The sequence below is a fragment of the Bactrocera tryoni genome, chromosome 4 (genome assembly GCF_016617805.1).
Source record: "Bactrocera tryoni isolate S06 chromosome 4, CSIRO_BtryS06_freeze2, whole genome shotgun sequence".
NCBI classification, from domain to species: domain Eukaryota; kingdom Metazoa; phylum Arthropoda; class Insecta; order Diptera; family Tephritidae; genus Bactrocera; species Bactrocera tryoni.
Genome location: NC_052502.1, coordinates 1929665 through 1952135, shown reverse-complemented (window position 1 = coordinate 1952135; position 22471 = coordinate 1929665). Strand labels below are relative to the sequence as shown.

The window sequence follows — 22471 nt, the reverse complement described above, 5'->3', positions numbered from 1 at the left end:
CCAAATTACAATCACTTAGTACAGATGTATCTTGGGTGAATTTGTGTGAAGTTCTCACCACACAGCAGCGTACCTTTTTTCGGGTGATATGGGGGATGTATGTGTCCCTTGGCCGGGAAAATACGAGTCAATTCAGTGTCTGTATGGTTTATCAGCGTAGTACGAAAAAATACCAGTTTCGCAATTCTTTGCATGAAATCTTTATTTAAAACAATATTTTCTGATGCTCATGTTAATCTATAGTAAATAGTACATAGTATGCCCATATGCACATGAGTGTAAATAGTAACAAAGAGTTTACAGTTGCAATTTCTAATTTTAAAACAAATGCAAAACATTTAACATCTATATATATATAGTATATATATATATATATATATGTAACATTAAGTTTCATTAGAAAACTTCTTAAAAGTTATGCTCATTCATATACATACTTACATATACATATATGAATTAAAGTATATAAACATGCCTTCATCCGCTTGCAAACTTATCTAGTCATCTGTATGAGTAAAATGAACAATGACAAATTCACTAATTTGGTATACATATGTGCATATAACTAGATGTATAAATTTGAAATTAAATATACAAAGGCATATTTATTCGATACATACATAAATAATCATTCATACATTCCATTTATCCTCATTCACTCAATCAATTCATACGATAAATTTTTATATTATATAATATTAATTAACTAAGTTATTTGTATTTGAACAGTCTTTTCCACGTTTTCCTAAATATTTATACTATAAATACCTACAACATTTTTCGTTGTCATTATTAATGAATTTTGTTTGATTAAATAATTGGTACTTAGTGTTAAGAATTTTACATTTAAAAGCGAATGAGTGCACTTTTATGTGATAAGTATATGTACAATTATAAAATCTAGAAGGTACGGTTATAAAATCTAGAGCTATTTTGTGTTCCGATACATTTTGTTTAACCACTCAAATTCCTGTACATTATCTTTAAAATTCATATTGTGCACAATATGTAAACTAATATTTCTGCTTATTCATATATATTGTGTTGTACACTATACACTAAATATAACCTATGCTCTGGCCTATATATACATATGTATATACATATAAAGTACATTGTTGATAAACACCTTTGACTTATCTAAATATATTTGCTCAATACACATACTTAACATATGTATATGTATATATGTACATAAGTACTTAAGAAACTTCCTTGCATAAGTGGCTCTATGTTTTTATTATAAATGCATTCAAATAAATACATACCATGTAGCTATATATATATATGTATACAAATACATTATTGCTAATAGCAAAAATAAAAATCACTCATTTGCCATTATCAGACACGAAAGAAGGGTAGTTCATATGACACATACATTTAATATGAACATACATTTGCTATTTAACACTAACACATGGTATATATACATAAATGTATATATGTATATATATATGTATATATGGCATATGGTACATACATAAATTATTTTAGTTATAAGTATTGTATAACAAATAAATGAGGTAGTTGGCAATTTGATGCCGACCTTCATTCAAGCCTAAATAAAATAATTATACTTTCGTTAAATTGAGAGTCCTCATTCATTCAGTTTGTCTTGCTTGAAATGAAAGTCTTTTCTGAGCACTTTGATCTGTCAGTATCACTTGCACGAAACCTTAAGTGATTGGTAAGATACATAGGTATAAGCGAACGTAAACATGTATGTATGTATATGTGTTCGGCCAACATAACTAACTAATTCGTTGCCACTTTGCTTCCATTAGTTTCGGACTTAATCGAGATTATTCATCATTATCATCATCACTTAGCAACTGTCGCTGCTGTTGAATGCAGATCGATTCTGGTGGAGTAATTGTTGTTGATAACACCGTGTGTTTCGTTGCGCTGGCATCGATGCATTTATTCTGTTTTTGGACTTCATACTCGCTTTTGATGTTGACATAGATTTTACTCTGCAATTGGTGCTCCTCCTTAAATGAAATACATATCATTGATAATAAGTAATGTAAAATGTGCAAAAGTAAATTATCAATGAAGCATACCATTAATTCGTCAATCCTATGATTAGAATTAGGCATCTCGTATTTATTACTCTTGTCACGTAACTCAATTGCTGCGTTAAGCTGTTCATCTAGCGTTCTACCTAATTGGTCCAGTGAATTCGAAAGCACATGCTCGATTTCTGGGAAATCGATTAAATTTTCAAATCAGGATCATTGATATTATGAATATGCATAAGTATATATTTATTATTATATAATTTTACAATAGGTACCTGTGCTCTTCAAACGTCTTTTAGGCAACTTTAATTCTTGTGTGTGGATAGGTTCGGCACTGCGCTTATTACCTGGCATATCTGTCGCAGTACTCTTTCCGAGAGGTGTGAGCGAGGAGTTTGCTATTTGATTTTCCATTGATTGACAATAATTGCAGTACTTTGTGCTCATACCTTGGCATAAACATATTCCTCTTCCTCCTTCAGCCTTTGACTCGAAACTCACTCTTGCTTCACAGTGATTTGCATCTACCGCTTTTTCTTGTTTATTGCTTGGTAAGTGTTTGGCTGCAGTGACATTAACCACATTTACACTTTTTGATATTGAAGTTTTGACCGAAGAAGTTTCGGGTGGGACTAATGCAAGTGGAGGAGTTTTAGCTGATTTGCCGAAGCGATAGGCTGCAGATCGAATGGAGGAGTATGGAGTAGAGAGAGAAGCAGCCGTATATCGATGCATTGCTGCCGCAGATGTTGTTGGACCGAAGTCTGGAGCTCTATATTCCTTGCTAAAACTTTCTGTCGACGACTCACCATCATCATCTTCTTCTTCAATTGGCGATTGCTGCAAATTTTGTATAAGACAAAGTACTGCTTTTTCAAGTTGTCGAGGGTTTTTAGAAGCGGGCTCATCCACCGAAGTTTGTGGAATTTTAGCATTTACAGTTGGGGAATACATCAATTTCATTTCCTCAACTTGCCGTTTTCCCTCTTCTTCATCCAGAAGAGTGTTTACGCAAAAAAATGAATGTACTTTTTTTGTTTCTTCGTGAACCTCTAGATAACCTTTTGATCGCAAATAAATAAATTGTCCATTGCGGGTCATAAGTCTATAGGTGGATTCTCCAGTAGGATTACGACAATCATACACTGTTGTATATTAAATGTTTAAAGAAAAAATATATATTTTTATAAACAATTGTGAGCTTACTTTGACGTAGAGCTATAATAACCCATCTCATGTCATCTTGATGCATAAATGTAAAAGGACTCAAACCTTGTACTTCATCAGTCATATAACCAGCTACAAGTCCAATCCTTTGATCACAATCAAGAATGCTACCATCAATCAGATGCCGCGTTTTATATTCCATTGCATTAGCTACTGTCACACTATTAATAACTTTTGGGAGTCGAATTATTCGGGCTGTAGCAATTAACACCTACATGCAAAAAAATATTCATCGTTACATATGGTAAATTCATATTTTTGTATTACTATATAATACAATGAATACACGTGAACTCGTCTAATAGATCGATTGAATTGGAAAAATTTATGTGACCTTAAAATGAGTTTGTGGCTATTTATTTCGAGATTCTTCCTATTTTTCTTTTTATTTCTTTACAGTTACAGGGCGTTTTGGGACTTGGTGTTTTATGTAATTTTCGATAGCTCTCTCCTTTTATACATACATGTGTATGTACATATATGCATACTTACAATGTCATTTCCACTTATTGCGTGTAACGGAATCGTATCATCCCGACCGCGCGACCGTCTTATCATGTGTATATTAGAGGGAAATGTGTTTATTCTTGTGCCCCGCGGTGCTGCATTGCTGCGTTTAAAATTCCCTTCGATTTTGATTATTTCATATGCAGTAGGCTCTGAGCGTGGACCAGCCCGGGCTAATCTGTAAAAGCGTTCATTACATTATTCGAGTTAGCATGACTCTTTTGAATTAATAATTGTTTTTAAATACACGAAATATGTAAGTATGTACACAAATAAATGCATATTTCTATTGAACATTTACCGAACGGTGAACTTTCGTTTATCCGAGCGCAAACGTCTATCTATGTACTCCTCTTGTTCTAAACTACGTGATTTGGGTTCATTTGAATCATCGTCGGCCTGCCAATCAAAAAGCTCGTCCAAATCGGAAGGTATCAATTGTTGTTTCATCATATTGTGATCTTCGGGATGTGTAATATTTAAGATATTTTGCCCGTATAAATCAGTCTGAGAATAAAAGTGGGTATCCACAAATAATTTTAAATAAACACTTGATACTCAAAGGCGTATTTGATAGATTGTAGTCATTATTATCACATTTTTAATTTCATCTTTTTTCTCTTTACCTGACAATGGCCCAAATGTTGTTCAACACTTGACGATATTAAGACAATTTGCCCGTGGCATGTAAGAGCTATAAAAAACCTGTCCAGAAGCTTCATTAATGAATCGGTATATTGAGGGCGGGGGTTATTAAGGCTTTCTCCAAATACTGCAATAACAAAAATAAATATTAACTTTTTAATGAAATATGTACATAACTGAGCAACATTCTTTAAATAAATTTACGCATATTCAAATTCTACGTCTAATTTCAAGCGGAATTTCTTTTAATTTTGTAAGAGTAGCCAGTTTTTGTTAAACGAAGTACAACGAACTTCACCACCGATAAATTCAGCGTTAAATTGGAATATGCCACGCAATATTTATGTAATTCTTGTCAAGATAATATAAATCTTACTGTATTGTAGTCGTAAGCCGTGTGCAGCAAAACGTAAGACTGCAGTTTTATCAACACGTCTGGGGGATTCTGCAACATGTGGAACCATAGTGGAAAGCTCTTGAATCGATCCGTTTAGTTTGTCTCGTCTATTTTTCTCCGCCCGATTCCTTGCTTCGCGACCACTATACAATTAAAGTAGTTTTATTTAGAAATCTATATAGTCAGAAATTAACATACTAAGATACACTAGATCAAGGCTGGATTAGTAAGTTATTTAGTTTTACTTAAACGGCATCAAACAATTAAGTATAATAAAGTAGTTTTTATATGCTTATTGTTTATTTTCTAATGCTTTTAATATAAATTTCCAATTTCATTTTTGATTTTTAACATTTACATATATTCAACTTAGTCCGGAATTTTTAATTAATTTAAAATTAGTACGATTCTGACCACAATCTCACAATTATTTATAAAATTTTCTTTACTCAAACTTTTATTATTGTTCAAAATAGCGTTAATTAAGTTGTATTGCTAAAATAGTTGAATAAACGGAATAAGAAGTCGCGCAATGCATTGATATTAATTATAAATATACTCGCCTATATTTATACGTGAATGTAATACACGCCCAGGTGTAAATTAAAAATCTTGCAAGTTGCTTTCCTTAAATGTGCTATTAACTCCTAGATTTATTTTTTTTAACACAAAAATCAAAATTTTACTATGGAAAAGAAGCAAACATTATTTAATAGTTCTATTTTACGAGTGCAATTTAATGAGACTTGCAACAACTTGCTCATTACTATTGTGTTGCTCAGTTTTTGCATAATAATGACTTATATTAAGTGAATTTTTCTGTAAACAAACGCATTCGTACTGATAATATTAACCTGAATAGATTCTATAAAAAGAAATGTTCGCAATTATTATTTTCAATGGTAAGTAATTGATTCTGTACTATCAGGGCTCTCTTAGTCGCCATATGGGGTCTTAGTCGCCATGTTTTTGCATTGAAAATTATGACGCGGTTCATCAGCATCCTGCTGAGTTAAGATGTTAGATATGTGGGATGACTGTCTTCGAATTCGTACAAGTGCGGTTACGGAGTTCTTCCGCTCCCCAGACTTATGTACCTACAATAACAACGTCTAGTCCCAGCACGTGATGCAAATACGAGCAATAGAATAAGCGCTCACAGCTTAGTATATTATTATTGTGCTTACCATTGGTGTTTGTTTACATATTCAAACAGCAACTATGATCATAGTTTTCTTCTATTTTTACATGCTGCCATAGGCATGCACAAACATATGCATGTACATACATATAGTTTTATAGCTTGGCATACTCATATAATTGTTTTGGGGATGCCAATTTACCTTTAGTTTGTACAAAAACTTAATATTTGTTGTTATTAGTTTACTAAAATATATGCTAGATATATGTGTGAAAGTATTTTTTTTTGCCATCGGAAAAAATCAAAATTACGAGAATATTTGATAGAAGGCTCCATCTGCCATTGGAAGGTGATACTTTAAATATACGAAAATTGTATATTTATGCAATTCGATAAATATTTATCCCTACCGCCGATGGCGCCACTATTGAAAAATAAATTTACATTGTGTCGTATATTCTCGTGTGAAATCGGCTGTACGTATAGCAGACATCTTAAAATATCACAGGTGCGATCTACATCGATTATTTGGAGAATGTCAAAGTAGTAAAAGGGCTCCACTTTACCGAAATTCAGAAACTTTCTTCTTGTTGTTTCGAAACGTGAAAAAGTCACTCGCCACAAAGAAATTTGATTCGGGTGAGGAAGTTAGAGATTAGGTTAGGTAATCAACTTGTAAAGACTACCAAGAACGTCGGTGTATTCTTATGTCAAAAGCTCCTATGTATAGATTTAAAATACCATCTCATATCAACAAAACGTTTTGAGTTAAAATCAATCCTTCCTCTATAAAAAATATTTGTAGGTAAAATATCTATCGGACCATCCTTTATACTGTCAATAAGAGGATTTTTTTAGAAATTGATCTTTCGACTGTTTATGTAGCAAACATCTTCTGAATAATAATAAAAGTGTGTATTACCTGAAATTATTGAATACTTACCTATTAGAAAGTTGCAACATATCCAGCATGGGGTCGTGAGGATAACTACCGTAATTAGGATATCGATTACCACTGCAAGACCTATAGTAGCTATTTGATGATCCGTATGGTGCATTCGGATACCACATATTTGGATGATAGCCAGGTGGTGTTGAATATTGTCCATAGGACTGCTGACTGTGCGTTTGTTGTGGCTGCAGGAGTGGACGTACGAATGTATGAGGGTCCAACTCGTGATGCGTTGACGGTAACGGATGACCATAAGATGAAGGCGAATGCAATTGACCAACATGTGAGGATGAAGGAAGCGATAAATTGTAATTGTACTGTTCAGTGGACGGTGTCTGCAGAATTATTTCTCTGGGCGAAAATTTAATGTCTTCTTCAACATTGTCATTATACATATTGGAATTTTCGATTCCGCTGGTGAATTGCGGTGTACTACTGGCTATTTTACAGGGATCAATCGTATTAGTTACTTGAAACATATTTGAATTATTCAAATCTGGTTGAAATGAGCTTGGTAATGGATCAATTCTATCCACACATATTTTTTTATCTCCCACTTCAAGGAGAGTGCCCAAGTCCGATGTTTTTAAAGTTGATTCAGTCAATGTAGTAACGTCATGTTCAGTAGCATTTAAGGTGGATAAATTATCATCCATAAAATCATCAACATTCTCCCATATCCGGCAACTGTAGTTAGAGCTAGGGTCATTTTCAGAATCCATTTTTTCGAAATCGGTATGGCTAAGCAGTTCCTTATCGTTTTGTTGCGCCGTTGATGTATTTGGTACATCTTCAAAGCTGTGCGGAATGACCGATTTAAAATCTTCTTCATCGGAAGTAACAGTTTCACTGCGTGCTTCAGGTGTGCTCATGGCGGACAACACGGTCTAATAAACGTTTTCAATCCGCATTAAAACTGTGTAACATAATGTTTTTCTCAAACCAGCAAGCTGTAAAAGAATACACATCTATTTACTACGTACATATATACAGTAAAGAAGAGTTTAGCTCGGGCGCACCCAAACACTTTCTACCTTCGCCCGGTTTATTAATATAATTAGTAATTGTTATTTAATGTATGTACATAATTTTAATTATATTTCAAAGGAGTTGCATAGTTAAGGTCCCCAAAGAAGGAGGCCGCGAAAATGATAATTTTTATAATCTTGCAACCTGTTGCTACAGAGTTTTGTTCTCTATAGGTTTATATGTACATATACATATATATATAATTGATCAAAATGAGGATAAAAGTTGAAACTCGGGTGACTGTCTATCTGTTAGTCCGTGCAAGCTGTAACTGTAAAGTTTGAGATATCTTGAGGAAACTTGGTATGCAGATACCTTGGTACAAAAAAATTACGATTTCGTAGATGGGCGTAATCGGACCACTGCCACACCCACAAAACGCCATTAAACGAAAACCTATAAACTGTCATAACTAAGCACTAAATTAAGAAATAAAACTGCAATCTGGCTCATGGGATCGAAGTAACAAGAGATACCTGTGGGCGTGCCCCCGCCCTCTAATATATTTTATATATATATCTTAAATTTTAACTCCGAGATGGTACGAGAGGACTATATGAGAGCCGGGCATGGCACCGCCCTCTTTTAGGTGTAATCACATATCTTGGGACCCGACCGACCGATTTCGACTAAATTTAGTACGTAGCATTCTTACAATCATTTGTTACAGTGTGAAAATGGGTGAAAACGAACTACAACCACGCCTACTTCCCATTTAGCACAATTTAAAATTACACTTGATTATTTCACTTTCTACTACACAAATCACGAAGTAATTAATATAACGGGGCAAAATTTTGCAGCAATAAACAAGAGGCTCTAGCGCAAGTCAATTTGTTTGCTGCAATCATTTTGCATACTGTTCTTAAAAAAATCGTCGCAAAACTTCACAAATCAATATGAATTAAAAAAAAAAAAAAATTTTAGGAAATCTTGTCCGTTTATTAGAGATAATTTGAACAAAATATTGTCCCTGTCCGTGTCCCGTCATTGGATTGTTTTCTTGTCCGGTTATAGGAATTGGTTTTGTATGAAAATATTATATTCATGAACCGATTATGGGAGGTATCCCTATTGAAGTATTTCACGCTGCGCTTCCACAAAGTAACCTCGAACTCCATTCTGCATTAGAGGCCTTCGGCCACGCTTTAAGCAAATAACCCTGGTCGGCGCATACCAAAAAAATAATAACTAAAAGCGGTGACAACGATGAGGGTGGTAAAATTCGATTTTGATAGCGCGTTTAAAAATCATTTTTTTAACTTTTCTTAAAAATTTATTGATAATTATGATAATTTTTAAAACTAAGATATCAATTAAATATTAAACAAACAGTCGTCGCACTCGGGACTAGGCTCCCACGTCACTGTTGACAGTCATAACTTCGAATATATAGATACTTTCATCTATCTTGGAACCAGGATTAACAGCAACAGCAATTTCAGCCTCGAAATCCAACGCAGAATATCTCTTGCCAACAGGTGCTACTTGGACTGAGTAGGCAATTAAGAAGTAAAGTCCTCTCAAATTGGCGCCAACTTGCGAAAAGAAGCAACGACTGTCGCAATTGTTTTTGTTTGGTATAAATTATTTAAAGGGGATCGAGAACGCATTGACGACGAACCACGCCCAAGATGGCCATCAAGATCAACAGATGATTAACACGTCAGTAGAATAAAGGAATTGGTGCTTTGAATATCGGAATGATCAGTGAAAATCATTTTGAAAAATAATTTTTGGACCTAAAAAAATGAAAGCACGATTGATTCCAAAATCACTAAACTTTTTCGAAAACCAGCCTGTAAAACAATCATTTTCGACTACCAGGATGTCATGAAACGTTTTATTACTGACGATGAGCCTTGGATTTATGCTTACGACTATGAAATCGGCCGAATATCGTGGCTAAGGTGAGCCGAAGCCGAAAACTCCATGTCAAAGCAGGTCAAAAATGAATGAATGAATGTTGGGAGGTATCGGGCGTGACCCCACCCTCTAATAGGTTTAATGTACATATCTCTTAAACCATTCAAGCCAAAATCACAAAATTCGCTCAAGATAAATCCTATAAGAACCCCTACCAACAGTGTGAAAATGAAGAAAATAACGGTATTGTTAAAAATTCACTAAAAGTGCGATAAATCAATAACCAAATGCGCAATGGGAGCCGGGGTAAAAACTGGACGATGGCCGTGGCATCGCCCACTTTTAGGTGAAAGCAAAATTTGGTACGTGACATTATTCTCACATTCCTATGTACTAGTGAGAAATGGGCAAAATCGAGCTGCAACCACACGTACATCCCATATAACACAATTTTAAATTCAATTTGATTTTTTCCTTTCCTTTCCAGTAAACAATTCAGGAAGCAATTAATATAACGAGATAAACCTTTGCAGGAATAATACCTTTAGAGTATGCCACCCTATGACCAATAATTTAAGGATAAACCTTTCCTTACAATGATTTATCTATGTGTCAAAAATGGGTTGAATCGGGGCAATACTTCGCATATACCTAATGCAACGATTTTCGAACTTCTGGGTGACTTTATACACATACATATATTGGCCAACATGTGAGTTATCTCTATTCAAATGAGAGAGCGTGGTTTACTAATAACAGTGAACCTTTGTGCTTAAAATGGATAAAATTGGGCGCAAATTTGACCTATCCCCATGCAACTAACAAATGACATCCATATGATGTGAGGTACCTTAATGAATCTCAGGAAACATATTATTAGTATGTGGCATGTTAATAGTATGCCTTCTTCTTCTTTATTAGCGTTGACAACGCTTACGCGGTTATAGCGCATCAGTCGTCTTTGGCGCAAATTGGAGATTCCAGAGCAGTAAGGTCCTTTTCCACCTGGTCTTTCCAAAGAAGTCGATGTATTCCTCTTCCTCCTTTAGGGAAATTTCACTAATGGCTAAATTTCGAAGCGATTTTTACCATTACAGCATTAATCCTTATCCAATCAAATGCCTTCAATACTTTGATTTAATATATTATATATCTATATGGCCTTTTACAGCATATGATTTATATGAATATTTTCAAATATATTACAGATTTAAATATCGCGGAACGTAGCGTTTGCGGCGGTACCGGCCGTCCGGAACGTGCCTACAAATAGCGCGTTGGAGGCCGCGGTTCTCCCTATAGCACTGTGAATTTAGTAGCGATCGGACCCGTTTGTTATCGGAGCTCTCTAGCGAGGAATATTTAAAATGAAACGATGAAGTATATGCGTACAATTTCAAACTGATCCTTCCTCAAAAATAATACAATTGCCAAATATGTAAATAAATGGATTATCACTGGCTCAGTAATCAGTCGATGAATGTTATACCTCATGCATTCCAAAAGACTGATATCATAACCTTGCTAGCCGACATTTTTGTCTTTCCACGCTTGAGAATCGGTTCATCATATGCAGTCCACTAGAATGACTGTCGATTGGGCTCCAGTGTGAAATGATTAAGCCATGTTTCTATTGTCACACACCGACGCAAAAATTCGGTTTTATTACCATAAAGAGCACTCAAACACTCCTCAGAATCAGCAATTCGTTATTTTTGTTAATATAAACTTGCGAGGCCCCCACTTTTCACAGCAAATCTCTTTTCAACGGTGGATTTTCCTGGTGCAGAGCCCAAATTCAACAGTATTTTCCCGTATAAAGCAATGCTTTATTAATACACGAAATGCATTCCATTTTTTTTGTAAACTAACACAAGTTGCTTCACAAAAATGCTTTATCTCATTAAGTAATAGTTATAATCTATCTAATAGAAATCATATAAATGGTAGTACTAACATTATCTATGTGACAGCCACAGTAAAGCGTGGACGGGTCCTCTAGTATATATACATATAGTATATATTCTTGCAGCTTGCATGAATCGTCTGGTTGACGTTTTGCACCTTAAGTTATTTCAATGGGTTTGATTCATGCAAGTTGTTAGGCAAGAGTATAAAATATTGGGTTGAACTCGAACTTAGCCCTTCCTTACTACTTCTTTAGGTTTTTTTTTTTTAAATCTGAAACAACAATATCGAGAGCCAAAGGATTAATAGCGTAGTAAGTTAGTAGAGAACAATTCATTATGATTGCAAACTTGTATTAAATTATTAATTCTTTCAAACAAAATAGGTTCAGAAATGGAAATTTTTTGGAACGTTTAATATATTGCATACTTATTTCTGGAAATTATAATAATTGAAGCTTATAATTTGGGAGCGTCGACTCTATATGGAAATGGGAGAAAATTCGATCCCGTTTAATAAAAAATAATTAAGAAACTAACAAAGAATTGGTACATTTCCTGAAGTTCACACAACGTTAAGAACTACGATTTTAGGGCAAGGACTAAGACGAATAGGTCTGGGCATTCATCTCTGTGGATGAACGTCTAGCCACAATGCGCATAAAAGTGGAATTCTTCAACATATCGCTGATTTGATCTTGACATCCTAGCCGACAGGGGTAATGCTCGAAAATTCTACGAAAAGATGCGGCGACTAACAGAATGTTTCAAGACCCGGATCGTACTCTTGCAGAACCCCCCCCAGTTGATGTAGTGACTGATGCCCAGAGCACACTGAAATTATCGATGGAACACATTTCCAGCCTGCTGAATGGCAGTGAAAACATAACTGGCTAGGTCATGTCGGCCGAATGTCCAGCTCTGAAGGTATTCGACGCAGTACCCGCCGGTGAAAGCAGAAGAAGAGGAAGGCCTCCACTCCGTTGGAAAGACCAGGTGGAGCAGGACCTGGTTTCGCTTGGAATCTCAAATTGGCGCCACCTTGCGAAAAGAAGAAACGACTGGCGCGTTGTTGTAAACTCGGCTTAGCTATATTCACAAAGCAGTTCTTTGTAACATTTAAGACGAATCGAAACAGATATAGGGTTTTATGTAAAGACGAATTGCAAAATTGCTATGTTTTCAACATTATGACACATTTCCAACAGTTATGAAGAATTTAATCATGTAGAAGTCTAATAAAATGGACTATAATGTTATTGATGTTTAGAACTCTCGAGTTATGAAAAATTACGGTGTGGTCAGTGAGTACGGATATAACCCGTCATAACATATTCTACAAAAGGTGTGAATTGTCTACAATCGCAAGACATATGTATCATAATCGATGTTTAATTTAATTTAATTGTTGAATAAAAAGTAAGGACTTCGTCTTTAGTTCTGCCCTATGAGATTTGAGAAGGCTGCGGTGAGTTTTTAGCTTAGCATTCATAATAAATGTTGGAGCGCATAACACCTTATTAAAAAAAGTGTGTGCACATGTCATTTCTTCAATATAATTCTTTGTTCGAATTTACTATAATTCCCATTCCATTCAGTTAAAAAAACCGAGTTACATATTCGTATTTAAAATGTAACTTTAGCTCACACACATTTACCCATAAATTCGTTTTAATATAAATAAACAAATATATCGGATAATCGCGTTGTAGAAGAATAATTTTTTGTTTGAAAGCTGTTTTTATGGTTGAAGCTCTTTATACTCATACTCGTATAAACATGTGTATGTGTGTACATATGTTTGTACGCATTATTTCGTACCAGTTTTAAAAACAACAAACCGGTTAATATCATACGTACTTACACCTTTATACTTGATTAAATACATACGTACTAAAGTATATAAATATAAAGATATGAATGTATTTATGTATGTATGAACTAGTATATACATACTATATTCAATTCATACCTACATTGAACATAAGTACGTAAGATTTTGACAGTTTTGTAAATATTTACGCCCTTTATTGTGTTTTTCGCTGACTTCAGTTTGATCATTTCATATTATTTCAATCAATATTTTATTCTACTTTTCTTATTTCTATTGTCGAAATGTCTTCTGCGATTAAGTATTCCTATACAAGGCTTAAAAAGGGGCAGCCCATGAAGCAGCATGTCCATGGCGTATGCGCAATAATTTAGTATTATCTTATAATAAACCACTGCGACTGATTTATTTTCAGATAATTTTGTTATTGACTATAAAGTTTTTCGAGAACTTAATTTTTTTCTTTCAAATATAAAATCGTAATGTACTGTTAAGTATGAATGTATGGTATATATGGTTGTCTTTCGTTTTTGCTTTTAAATAGGCACTTTTTAACAGTCTATCCCATTTCTTTTTATTTTTTGTTAAAATAGTTTCAATTAAGTGATAATCGCCTATTCATAAATTAAAGCTAACCATTTATGTTTATGAAAGCTACATATGTATATGTACATACATACATATGTATGAATGCATAAATACATACATACATATGTATGTAGTTAATTGTATGCCATGCAAATGAGTGTAGTAATTTTATTTGTGATGTGTTTTTGTTAAAATTCTCTTTGAAGTGTGAGATACATACTTAGGAATATGATATAGCCTCGTACTTCGTAGCTACAAATATCTGTTCGTTCATACATAGTATATTTTATACATACATGAATTGTTAAATGACGTCTAAATTTGATGAATATAGTTATCATTTAACTTGTGCCCTTTTTTATTTTTATTGTACTTTATTATTACCTGGCTCAAACTAAAATAAATTTCCTCTGCCTTAGCCAATGTTTTGTGAAAATGTACATAAATTTACAATTTATTTATATTCGTATGTTGGTACTTGTACACATGGATATCAGCGATTTTATATAAACATTGTATATACATGCGCACATATGTATATTATATTGTGTACATACATATATACTGTAAACAGACAAACTGGCGGTAGTTATAATCAAAACACAAACCCAATACTCTTTACAGTCGAACCATAAAGTTGTGAGAGAGAACTTAACGAGAATGAGAAATAAAGAGGAAGGTGGAAACACAACAATTTGTAGAAAGTGTAGATATAAAGAGCAGCGCATGGAGCTTTCAAAAGCCCTCACATGGATGCATGTTCACTTCCATACATTTACTAATGAATTTGTATTTTGCCCAATAAATATCGACATATACAAATTGTATATTTATGTATTCTTGAGTATACAGATTTAATCATGTTTTGACATCAATACATAATAATATGAATGTGCACACATAGTATATGTATTTACATATGTATATGTATGCATCGTTATACAGGAAAGCATGGCGTATAAGCAACAAAGGGCTTTCATATCTACATATGTAGAGTATACTCAATACAGCTCAAACTTAAATTAGAAATGGCACTCCTACATACATCTGTATATATGTATATATCTATAATTTTTGTTAAAATTCTCTTTGATATATATATATATAAGTACGTATGTTCATTGGTAACATTTTCCTCTGTCTTCTTATTCTTATTTTACAGACCATTTGTACACGTTCATATACATAACTGCATACATGTCAATACGCTCATACACAGTAAATAAACGAGCACATTTGAACTGAGTCAAATAAACATACTAATACATTCATACCATCAGTGTAGATTTATGTATATTCGGTTCCGCTTTATCACACTGTTGGCTCTTTTCGATTTTATTTTTAATATTTTACCTTTCTCGTATTTGTTCTGTCGTTTTCATTGGACTTTGGGGAGGTGGTTAATAGCGAAATGATTAATGGAGGACGAGCGTAAAGGCCTTGAAGTTTTCTGTATCTCAGATATCGCACTACGATCAAGAATACGAAAAAAGAGAAAAGGGTAGTTAGACCTGTAGAAATGAACTGCAATTGTGGCGACTTTTCCGTAAAGGCGAAAATTTCCTGAACTTCTCAACCAGTCGAGTAAACACTGTAAAACACTCGACTCGATTCGTATTATATTAATTATCAAACCGAACAAAAACCAATTACATGCACAAAGATAATATAGATTTTTTTTCATTTCACATCGACATCGTAACTCTGTTTTAATGCTTTCGTCACCAATAGCACTCTAGGGCTAAAGCTTATTGGGAGTAAAATATATTGACAAGCACTGGGAGTAAAATATATTGACAAGCACTATAACGCGAAACCAACCTTCCGAAACTCTATTGGCTTATTTTTATTTCTTGGATATTAAAGATGATGCCTTTTATTTATTCTTCTAAATTTGTTACTTGTTTTTATTTTCTAGTTTTTAAATTGCGTGCTACATATTAAGTCGTAAACAGCACAACCACAAATTTATTTCAACCGAACACAATACACGACAAAATTAAACTGAGGCATAAGCAGCTCATAGAGCAAGACAAGTTATCAGTCAGTCGGCCAAGTGGCCGCTAAACCAGAGAACGTAAAGTATAGAGAAGGTGCAGATTCGACTGCGAACATTCGTTAGATTTTGTGTAAGGAATTCGCCGCATTTGTTAACATTGTAGGTCGGAATTCGCCTCGCAATTTTAACATTTTTTACAATTCCCTCACATATTCAAACCGAGAAAATGAAGAGACAGAAATAGCTGTATTTACGGCATATGATGACAAGGCATATATGCCGAAGCATAGAATATGAAGAGACAAAAATACATCGTTTATATTTTTTCCATTTTGACAGCGAAAAATGTGTACAAAACACTTTACGTTCTCTGGCTAAACATCATAAAAATGAGACAACAAATTGTACTAGTCTCCACTTAGAGAATGCCATTTATTATCTCTGACATTTAGTTGTGAATTCTAAATAAATAGGGAATGTTTGAGGCATCGGTATTTTGTTTTACTCAATATACCAAAGAAGTTAGTACAATATACTTTTCGAAATCAGATGATATTTGGCGTAGGGCAGCATATTAAGATATCCGACAGCCAACCATTTTTGCAAATCATAATCTTATTAACAAATGTTTAATATTATTATTTAACATTTTATGATTGTTTTTTTCTACATCAAATAAAAGATTTAGTAATGCTGCAAACGAACTAAAAAAACATGACCCATAAAAATATAAACGTACAAGTATACATAAATATGTTGCACAGTCACGGACAGAGAAATAGCACACTTTGAGCATGTAATAAAACGACGTGTATTATATAAACAGAAAACAAATTGAAGTTTGTCATTAGCATAGTATAAGTTGGGGAATAAGTAAGTTATGTAGAAAATATTACACCGATTTTTTTAATCGTTTTATTTTTTAATTTTATTGAGATTTCATTTGCTTTTTATGGTCTGGACATAGAAATAGCAAAGTAGCCCGCTTCTACGGAAAATTACTAGTAATTTTTTAAGTATTATTGCTTTTAAGCACTTACAACGTTAATATTTGAAAGAGTGTCCACATTTTTTGAAAATTGCTTGACATCGTCGGTGCAAACTGTCTACTAACTTCTGGCACCTACTTTGTGGAATTGCGTACTATGCCTTCCCGATTTCAGTCATAGATTTGAACGCGAATTCTACCATCTATCCTTACCAATGGTTCAACGCCGTACCACTAAAACGCTCCCCAGACGATCGCGGTGCCATCACCGCGCTTAACGGCTTTTGTAGTGTATCTGGAGTTATATGCCTGATAATTTGTTTCATCGCTCCAAAGTAATACTTTCCAAAATTGGTCGTCCTTTTCTAAATGTTCTTCAGAAAAGTTCAGCCTTTTGTACATACAGTGATGGTTTTTTTCGACTCAATCGTCCAAACAACTGAGCATCATTGAAGCGCCTTTGTACAAGTCTACTGGAAACGCTGAACCAAAATTTTTCTTTTATCTCATCCACTATTTCTGGGGAAAATTTAAAAGGATCAGCCTTGCTTTTTCAAAAGCCCCTATCAGCATGCTCGTTGCTTTACGTTCAGGAGCTTTGTGGTTTTTTTTTTTATTTTTCAGCAAATTAGGATCACTTTTAAAAAAAATTTAGGTGTTATATACTATTTTCATACACTCATTTCATAAACTCATACAATAAACCAAATACGTGATATTTCTTTATCCAATCAAATTTCGCTAGAGTGCGATTGTAAGAAGTAACAACAAAAAAGTAAGGATATAAGTTGTGGAAATCAAGACATATAATAAGGTATGAAATTATTGCAATGCATTTACATGTGTACATACATATGTACATATACAATATGATAAAACTAAAATCCGATTTGAATAATTTATTTTAAACGTGTGATATTTCTCTGTCCATGACTGTATCTAGTTATGTATGTACTTTGCTTCTCGTGTTTAGTTTAAACGTCCCAAGATTAATTCAATAATGATTTCAGGGTTAGTCCAGGCCGGTTCATGACCTCGTGAATAGATTTTCTTGATAACGAATGTACTTTTACTATTACTGTTGCAATTAAAATCTAGTGCAAATAAGAAAATACATACATAAGTGAACAGCTTTGCTTAACAATTTATAACCGTTTTCCAAACCGAAATATCTTCTATGTAATATTTATTAGAGTCACTAAACTCAAAACATTACGATACGCATTAACGTCTGTTTATAAGAGTCACCATACCAGCATACTTTAAGTGGTATTAAACATATGTATGTATATATTTTAAATTTCATCAGTATGTACTGCGTATGTATCAATTTCTACTCATGTAGAATGCACCATAATTCTACTGTGTCCTCCACTCAACTACCAAATTACCTAATACCATTCCATTAACTACTTGGGGAGATCTGCTCCATTTGCTTAGATATCATTCCGAGGGGATTTACTTCTTCCCTTTTGACATCGCAAACATTAAAAGTTAATAAGCTAAGGTTTCTCTTCCGCGAGAGACCTGTCGACCTTCCAGAACTCTTCCTTGATAGTGTTAGATCGGTTTGATGGACGCCCCTTTTCTAGTTAGCAGTTCAGCTTCTGATATTGGCTGATTTTAATTTCATCCAGCTATTTCATTACCTACACAAGGACTTGGAATATTGAAGATTATTACAACGTAAATGTTTATTTATTTATTTTTTTTCATTAATATTTTTCACAACCCAAAGGTAATTAATATTGTTATCAGGTTGTAAGAATGATAAAAGGGAGTTTCGAGTATGATTTACCATATATGAGACAAAAATACGATATTTTTTCTATGAAGCATCATTAATTCATATATTTAAGACAATTTATTTAATAAAGGTGACTGTGTGAGGTGGAATCTGAATAGAAATAACATAAAATGTAAAACGATGGAAGCTGTACATCTATTTTATTAATTTCCAACCTGCAATCGACTGTTTACGTTTACAGAGTTGCGTGTCAATAGTTAGAGATCAAAACTAAATAAAATGGTTCCTTCGGATATTTAATTGCATTTAAATGCATTTATGTTCATTGATCGCGTAAAATTGCAAGCTCTTCAGGAAGCGCGTAAATCCGTAATTGCTTTTCTATAATTAAGTCTTGCAGATGTGATAACTCTTGCGGCACATATGTTGCTCCATCCAAATATAGAGCCTTATTCCACGGGCATTCATCCAAAGCAGTTAAAAGACATTTTTTGCTTATTTCAAAATCAGTAGACTGGTCTGATAAGAAACGAAGATATAACCTCCAAAATAATGCATTCTTTAACAATGCATTTTTCTTTGACATTGGGCTGAGTTGATCATTAGATAAAGTTTTGAATATATGAAGAATACGGTTACGGATGATTAAGTCATTATATTGTTTATCACACTCGTTTTCATAATACATTTGAAAATATCTATTACGAGCTAAGATAATTAAAAACAAAACTGACATAATGGTTGGTTTGATACGAAATAGGTCTGTGCGAATTCTAAACCAAGGAACTGAGTTTAATATACCACAGTGTTGAAGAAGGAATAAGTTCCGAGGATATTCAGTCAGGCCATTAATAATTCTGTCTCGAACTAAGGTACTTGGCACTTTACATTTCGGGCATTTCATTTGTAGTACACTCAAATATATTTCCGTGATACATTCTCGAAGAAAGCGGTGTCGGTCATTGCTATTTCGAAATATATTCATTAGTTTATCCAGATAAGAAATTGCATTGATTTTTTGCCCAATAAGGCACTGGATTAGCACTCGTACTTTAAGTAATGACACAGTATAATCGGGTAATAAATATTGCTCAAGTACCATAATTTCTACACTCTTTTCAATGGAAACCTGATGGTCCAACATCTCAGTGACATGTTGTAATGCAGCAAGGATTCTACCAGTACCTGGTTTTGCGTTATTTTGAGTTTGATTGTTAAAAGAAAACGATAATAGAACATGTAAAGCTTCCTCTTTCTTTCCACACCCAATAAGAATTTCTGCAAATGTTACGTAAGTATAGCACAAATCAGATGTTTGAGTTTCGTCAGAAGAATGAGAAGCAATAAGGTTTTCAAAAATATTTTCCACTGATTGAACATCTTTTAGATCGTTTAACGATTCAAATTCATATATAGCGAATTCAGTATAATAAATAAGCACATTTCGGTTGGGCGTTTGTTTAAGTAGATTTTTAAACCGTTTTCGCCCTGCTTTAATATATTCTTTGTATGATTTTGAACTGTACCGTTCAAAAATCAGCATCAAGCGCTCAAAACGACACCACAACACTATGAATAGCTCGTGTTTTCTTTTATCAATGTTTATATATGATGCAGCACAGTCAAGTAAGAGGCCTGTTACACAACGAATGTATACCTCATGACCAATGGTATTACTTAAGAAAGAAGGACTTACTGCCATTTCCTTTGTCAAACTACAAATGGCCCTTTGGAATTCCCTTTGCATTTCTTGAGAAATTGCAAAATTGCGTTGTAAACACACTGCTAAAATGTCCTCAATTGCATCCGAATCACCCATAAACTCCAAATGAGCGCTGAACTTGTCTGCCAATCCTTCACATTGAATAAATGGCACTTTAAGCAATTTTAATATCAGTAATATTAAGTAAAATGAATTTTCTCGTGATTCCATAGGATATATGTAGTGGCATATATCTTCATTAAAAACAATACGCTGTGGATCATTGCATTTAATTTTTTCTGGACATGGCAAAAAATTAAATCCTTGTCGAAGCTTTTCTATACGGAGCCATATTTCATTCATTGGAAGACCTGATTGTAGAACCAGTTCTTCGAATTCAATTAGTGTGTTTTGATCAGATTCAAGAGGAGTAAATCCCTTAAAAATTTCAGTTGTTATATTTAATTCAAGCGCAAGTTTTATTAATGCAATGAACTGCTCATTAAGTCCCGCTTGTCGAAGAAAAAGGGCGCAATTGTTAAATAGTCGTAGCATTACATCATCTGTATTAGATATACCTGACCCGACAGTTGTGCTTATTTGTTGAGCACGATGCATTTTTCGCATGCAACGTTCATAAATAAGTAATACATCTGGTACAATACATCGGGCCATTGAACCCTGGGTTGTCATTATTTGCGCTGTCCATAATGTATAACTATAAGGATCTTTCACTAGTAAACGATCCAACATTTTTGTCACTTCAAAAGAGGGATATGTGGCGTTTATAATATCGATATAAAGTCTATACAACTGTTCATTTCGTGGAAAACTGATTAATGCGCGGTTGATAATATCAAGCTTTTTCTCAGCTAATAAAAGGCGGGTCCATTTGTAGGGGTTTCGTTCTTGTAAAGATAATAATTCCAACCATACTTGTATATCAGAACTTGTTTGCAATATTCTTCGATTCAGTTGTCCAAGTCTTGCTGTATACTCATTTTCATCCAGAGCGATTTGTGTATTGTTACATACTGTACCATTTTGTATATAACATTTGTTACGAAAATAGCGCTTTCCACATTTTAGAATTGTATCTTTAACATTTGATTTGTATGAGAAACCTTTTCCCAAAACATAGTTTGAACGGTAGCGATAACGTGGGCAGGCAGGTTTATGTAAAGTGCGTACGGTAAGATACTTTTGAATCTTAGATTTATCTATATAATACCCTTCAGCTCCGTTGAACTCCAATATGGGTATAATCTGAGTATTACAATCAGATTCATATTTTTTTTTTTTACTCTTCCTTTTATGTGCTTTTCTTTTATTCTTTTTTGTTTTTTGTGTATATTCAGCATCACTCTCGGACAATGAACAACTTGATCCCATAAATTCAATACTTTCCAAACTTTTAATATGATCATTTTCCAAAGCAAAGCTGCTGTTACTTAACCAACTGGACGAAGGGATTTGATTATGCTCTGCATCAGAACCATTGTTTATTCTCTCCTCTTCGTCCGTATATGCGGGGAAAATTGACATTGGATGTGATGTTATTAAGCATATGTATGTACTAGAATTATTTATTTTTTTATTTCGAATGAAATCACAAACAGTTCATTATAAAATGTCAATGATTAACGCATTTCACTAAATGCAATTAATTACGTGTTTACTTTTAACTGTAATTAAGAAAGTTTAGCTACTACAATAAATGTTGAAAAACCTTAAATGTTATTTGTGGACTTTATGTCTTCGACAAAACAGCTGACTTAGGTTACTTTTACCTTTTAATGTGAACATACTCATAAGGGTTGCATTTATTTAAATATGTTAATTTTCTTTACATACTTGCTTGCCTTAATAAACAGAAATATATACCACATAAATTCAAATTAAAAATTAGTAGCCCAATTCA

At 33.7% G+C, this 22471-nt stretch overlaps 2 protein-coding genes across 2 annotated transcripts; both read right to left on the bottom strand.

The window, feature by feature from the left end:
- Positions 1–184: 184 nt before the first annotated feature.
- LOC120773784 lies at positions 185–16166 on the bottom strand. The gene is made up of 10 exons (XM_040102873.1): positions 15936–16166; positions 6885–7843; positions 4780–4943; positions 4385–4530; positions 4060–4265; positions 3744–3936; positions 3231–3462; positions 2300–3169; positions 2067–2206; positions 185–1994 (listed from the first exon to the last, which is right to left on the bottom strand). The coding sequence occupies exons 2-10, from the start codon at positions 7763–7765 to the stop codon at positions 1806–1808; spliced, it is 3021 nt and encodes a 1006-aa protein (XP_039958807.1). The 5' UTR covers positions 7766–7843; positions 15936–16166; the 3' UTR covers positions 185–1805.
- A 2796-nt stretch (positions 16167–18962) lies between these two features.
- On the bottom strand, positions 18963–22291 carry LOC120773379 (nuclear exosome regulator NRDE2). Its single transcript, XM_040102205.1, has one exon. The coding sequence runs from the start codon at positions 22093–22095 to the stop codon at positions 19171–19173; it is 2925 nt and encodes a 974-aa protein (XP_039958139.1). The 5' UTR covers positions 22096–22291; the 3' UTR covers positions 18963–19170.
- Between the last annotated feature and the right edge of the window lie 180 nt (positions 22292–22471).

What these genes read in the sequence shown, in the direction of transcription:
- LOC120773784 (XM_040102873.1), bottom strand. Translation starts at nt 7,765, where the DNA reads ATGAGCACACCTGAAGCACGCAGTGAAACTGTTACTTCCGATGAAGAA. An exon ending in AAACGAAAGTTCACCGTTCG is followed by an intron (nt 3,937 to 4,059) that starts GTAAATGTTCAA and finishes ACGCTTTTACAG; the next exon opens with ATTAGCCCGGGCTGGTCCAC. An exon ending in AAGACGTTTGAAGAGCACAG is followed by an intron (nt 2,207 to 2,299) that starts GTACCTATTGTA and finishes TCGATTTCCCAG; the next exon opens with AAATCGAGCATGTGCTTTCG.
- LOC120773379 (XM_040102205.1), bottom strand. Translation starts at nt 22,095, where the DNA reads ATGTCAATTTTCCCCGCATATACGGACGAAGAGGAGAGAATAAACAAT.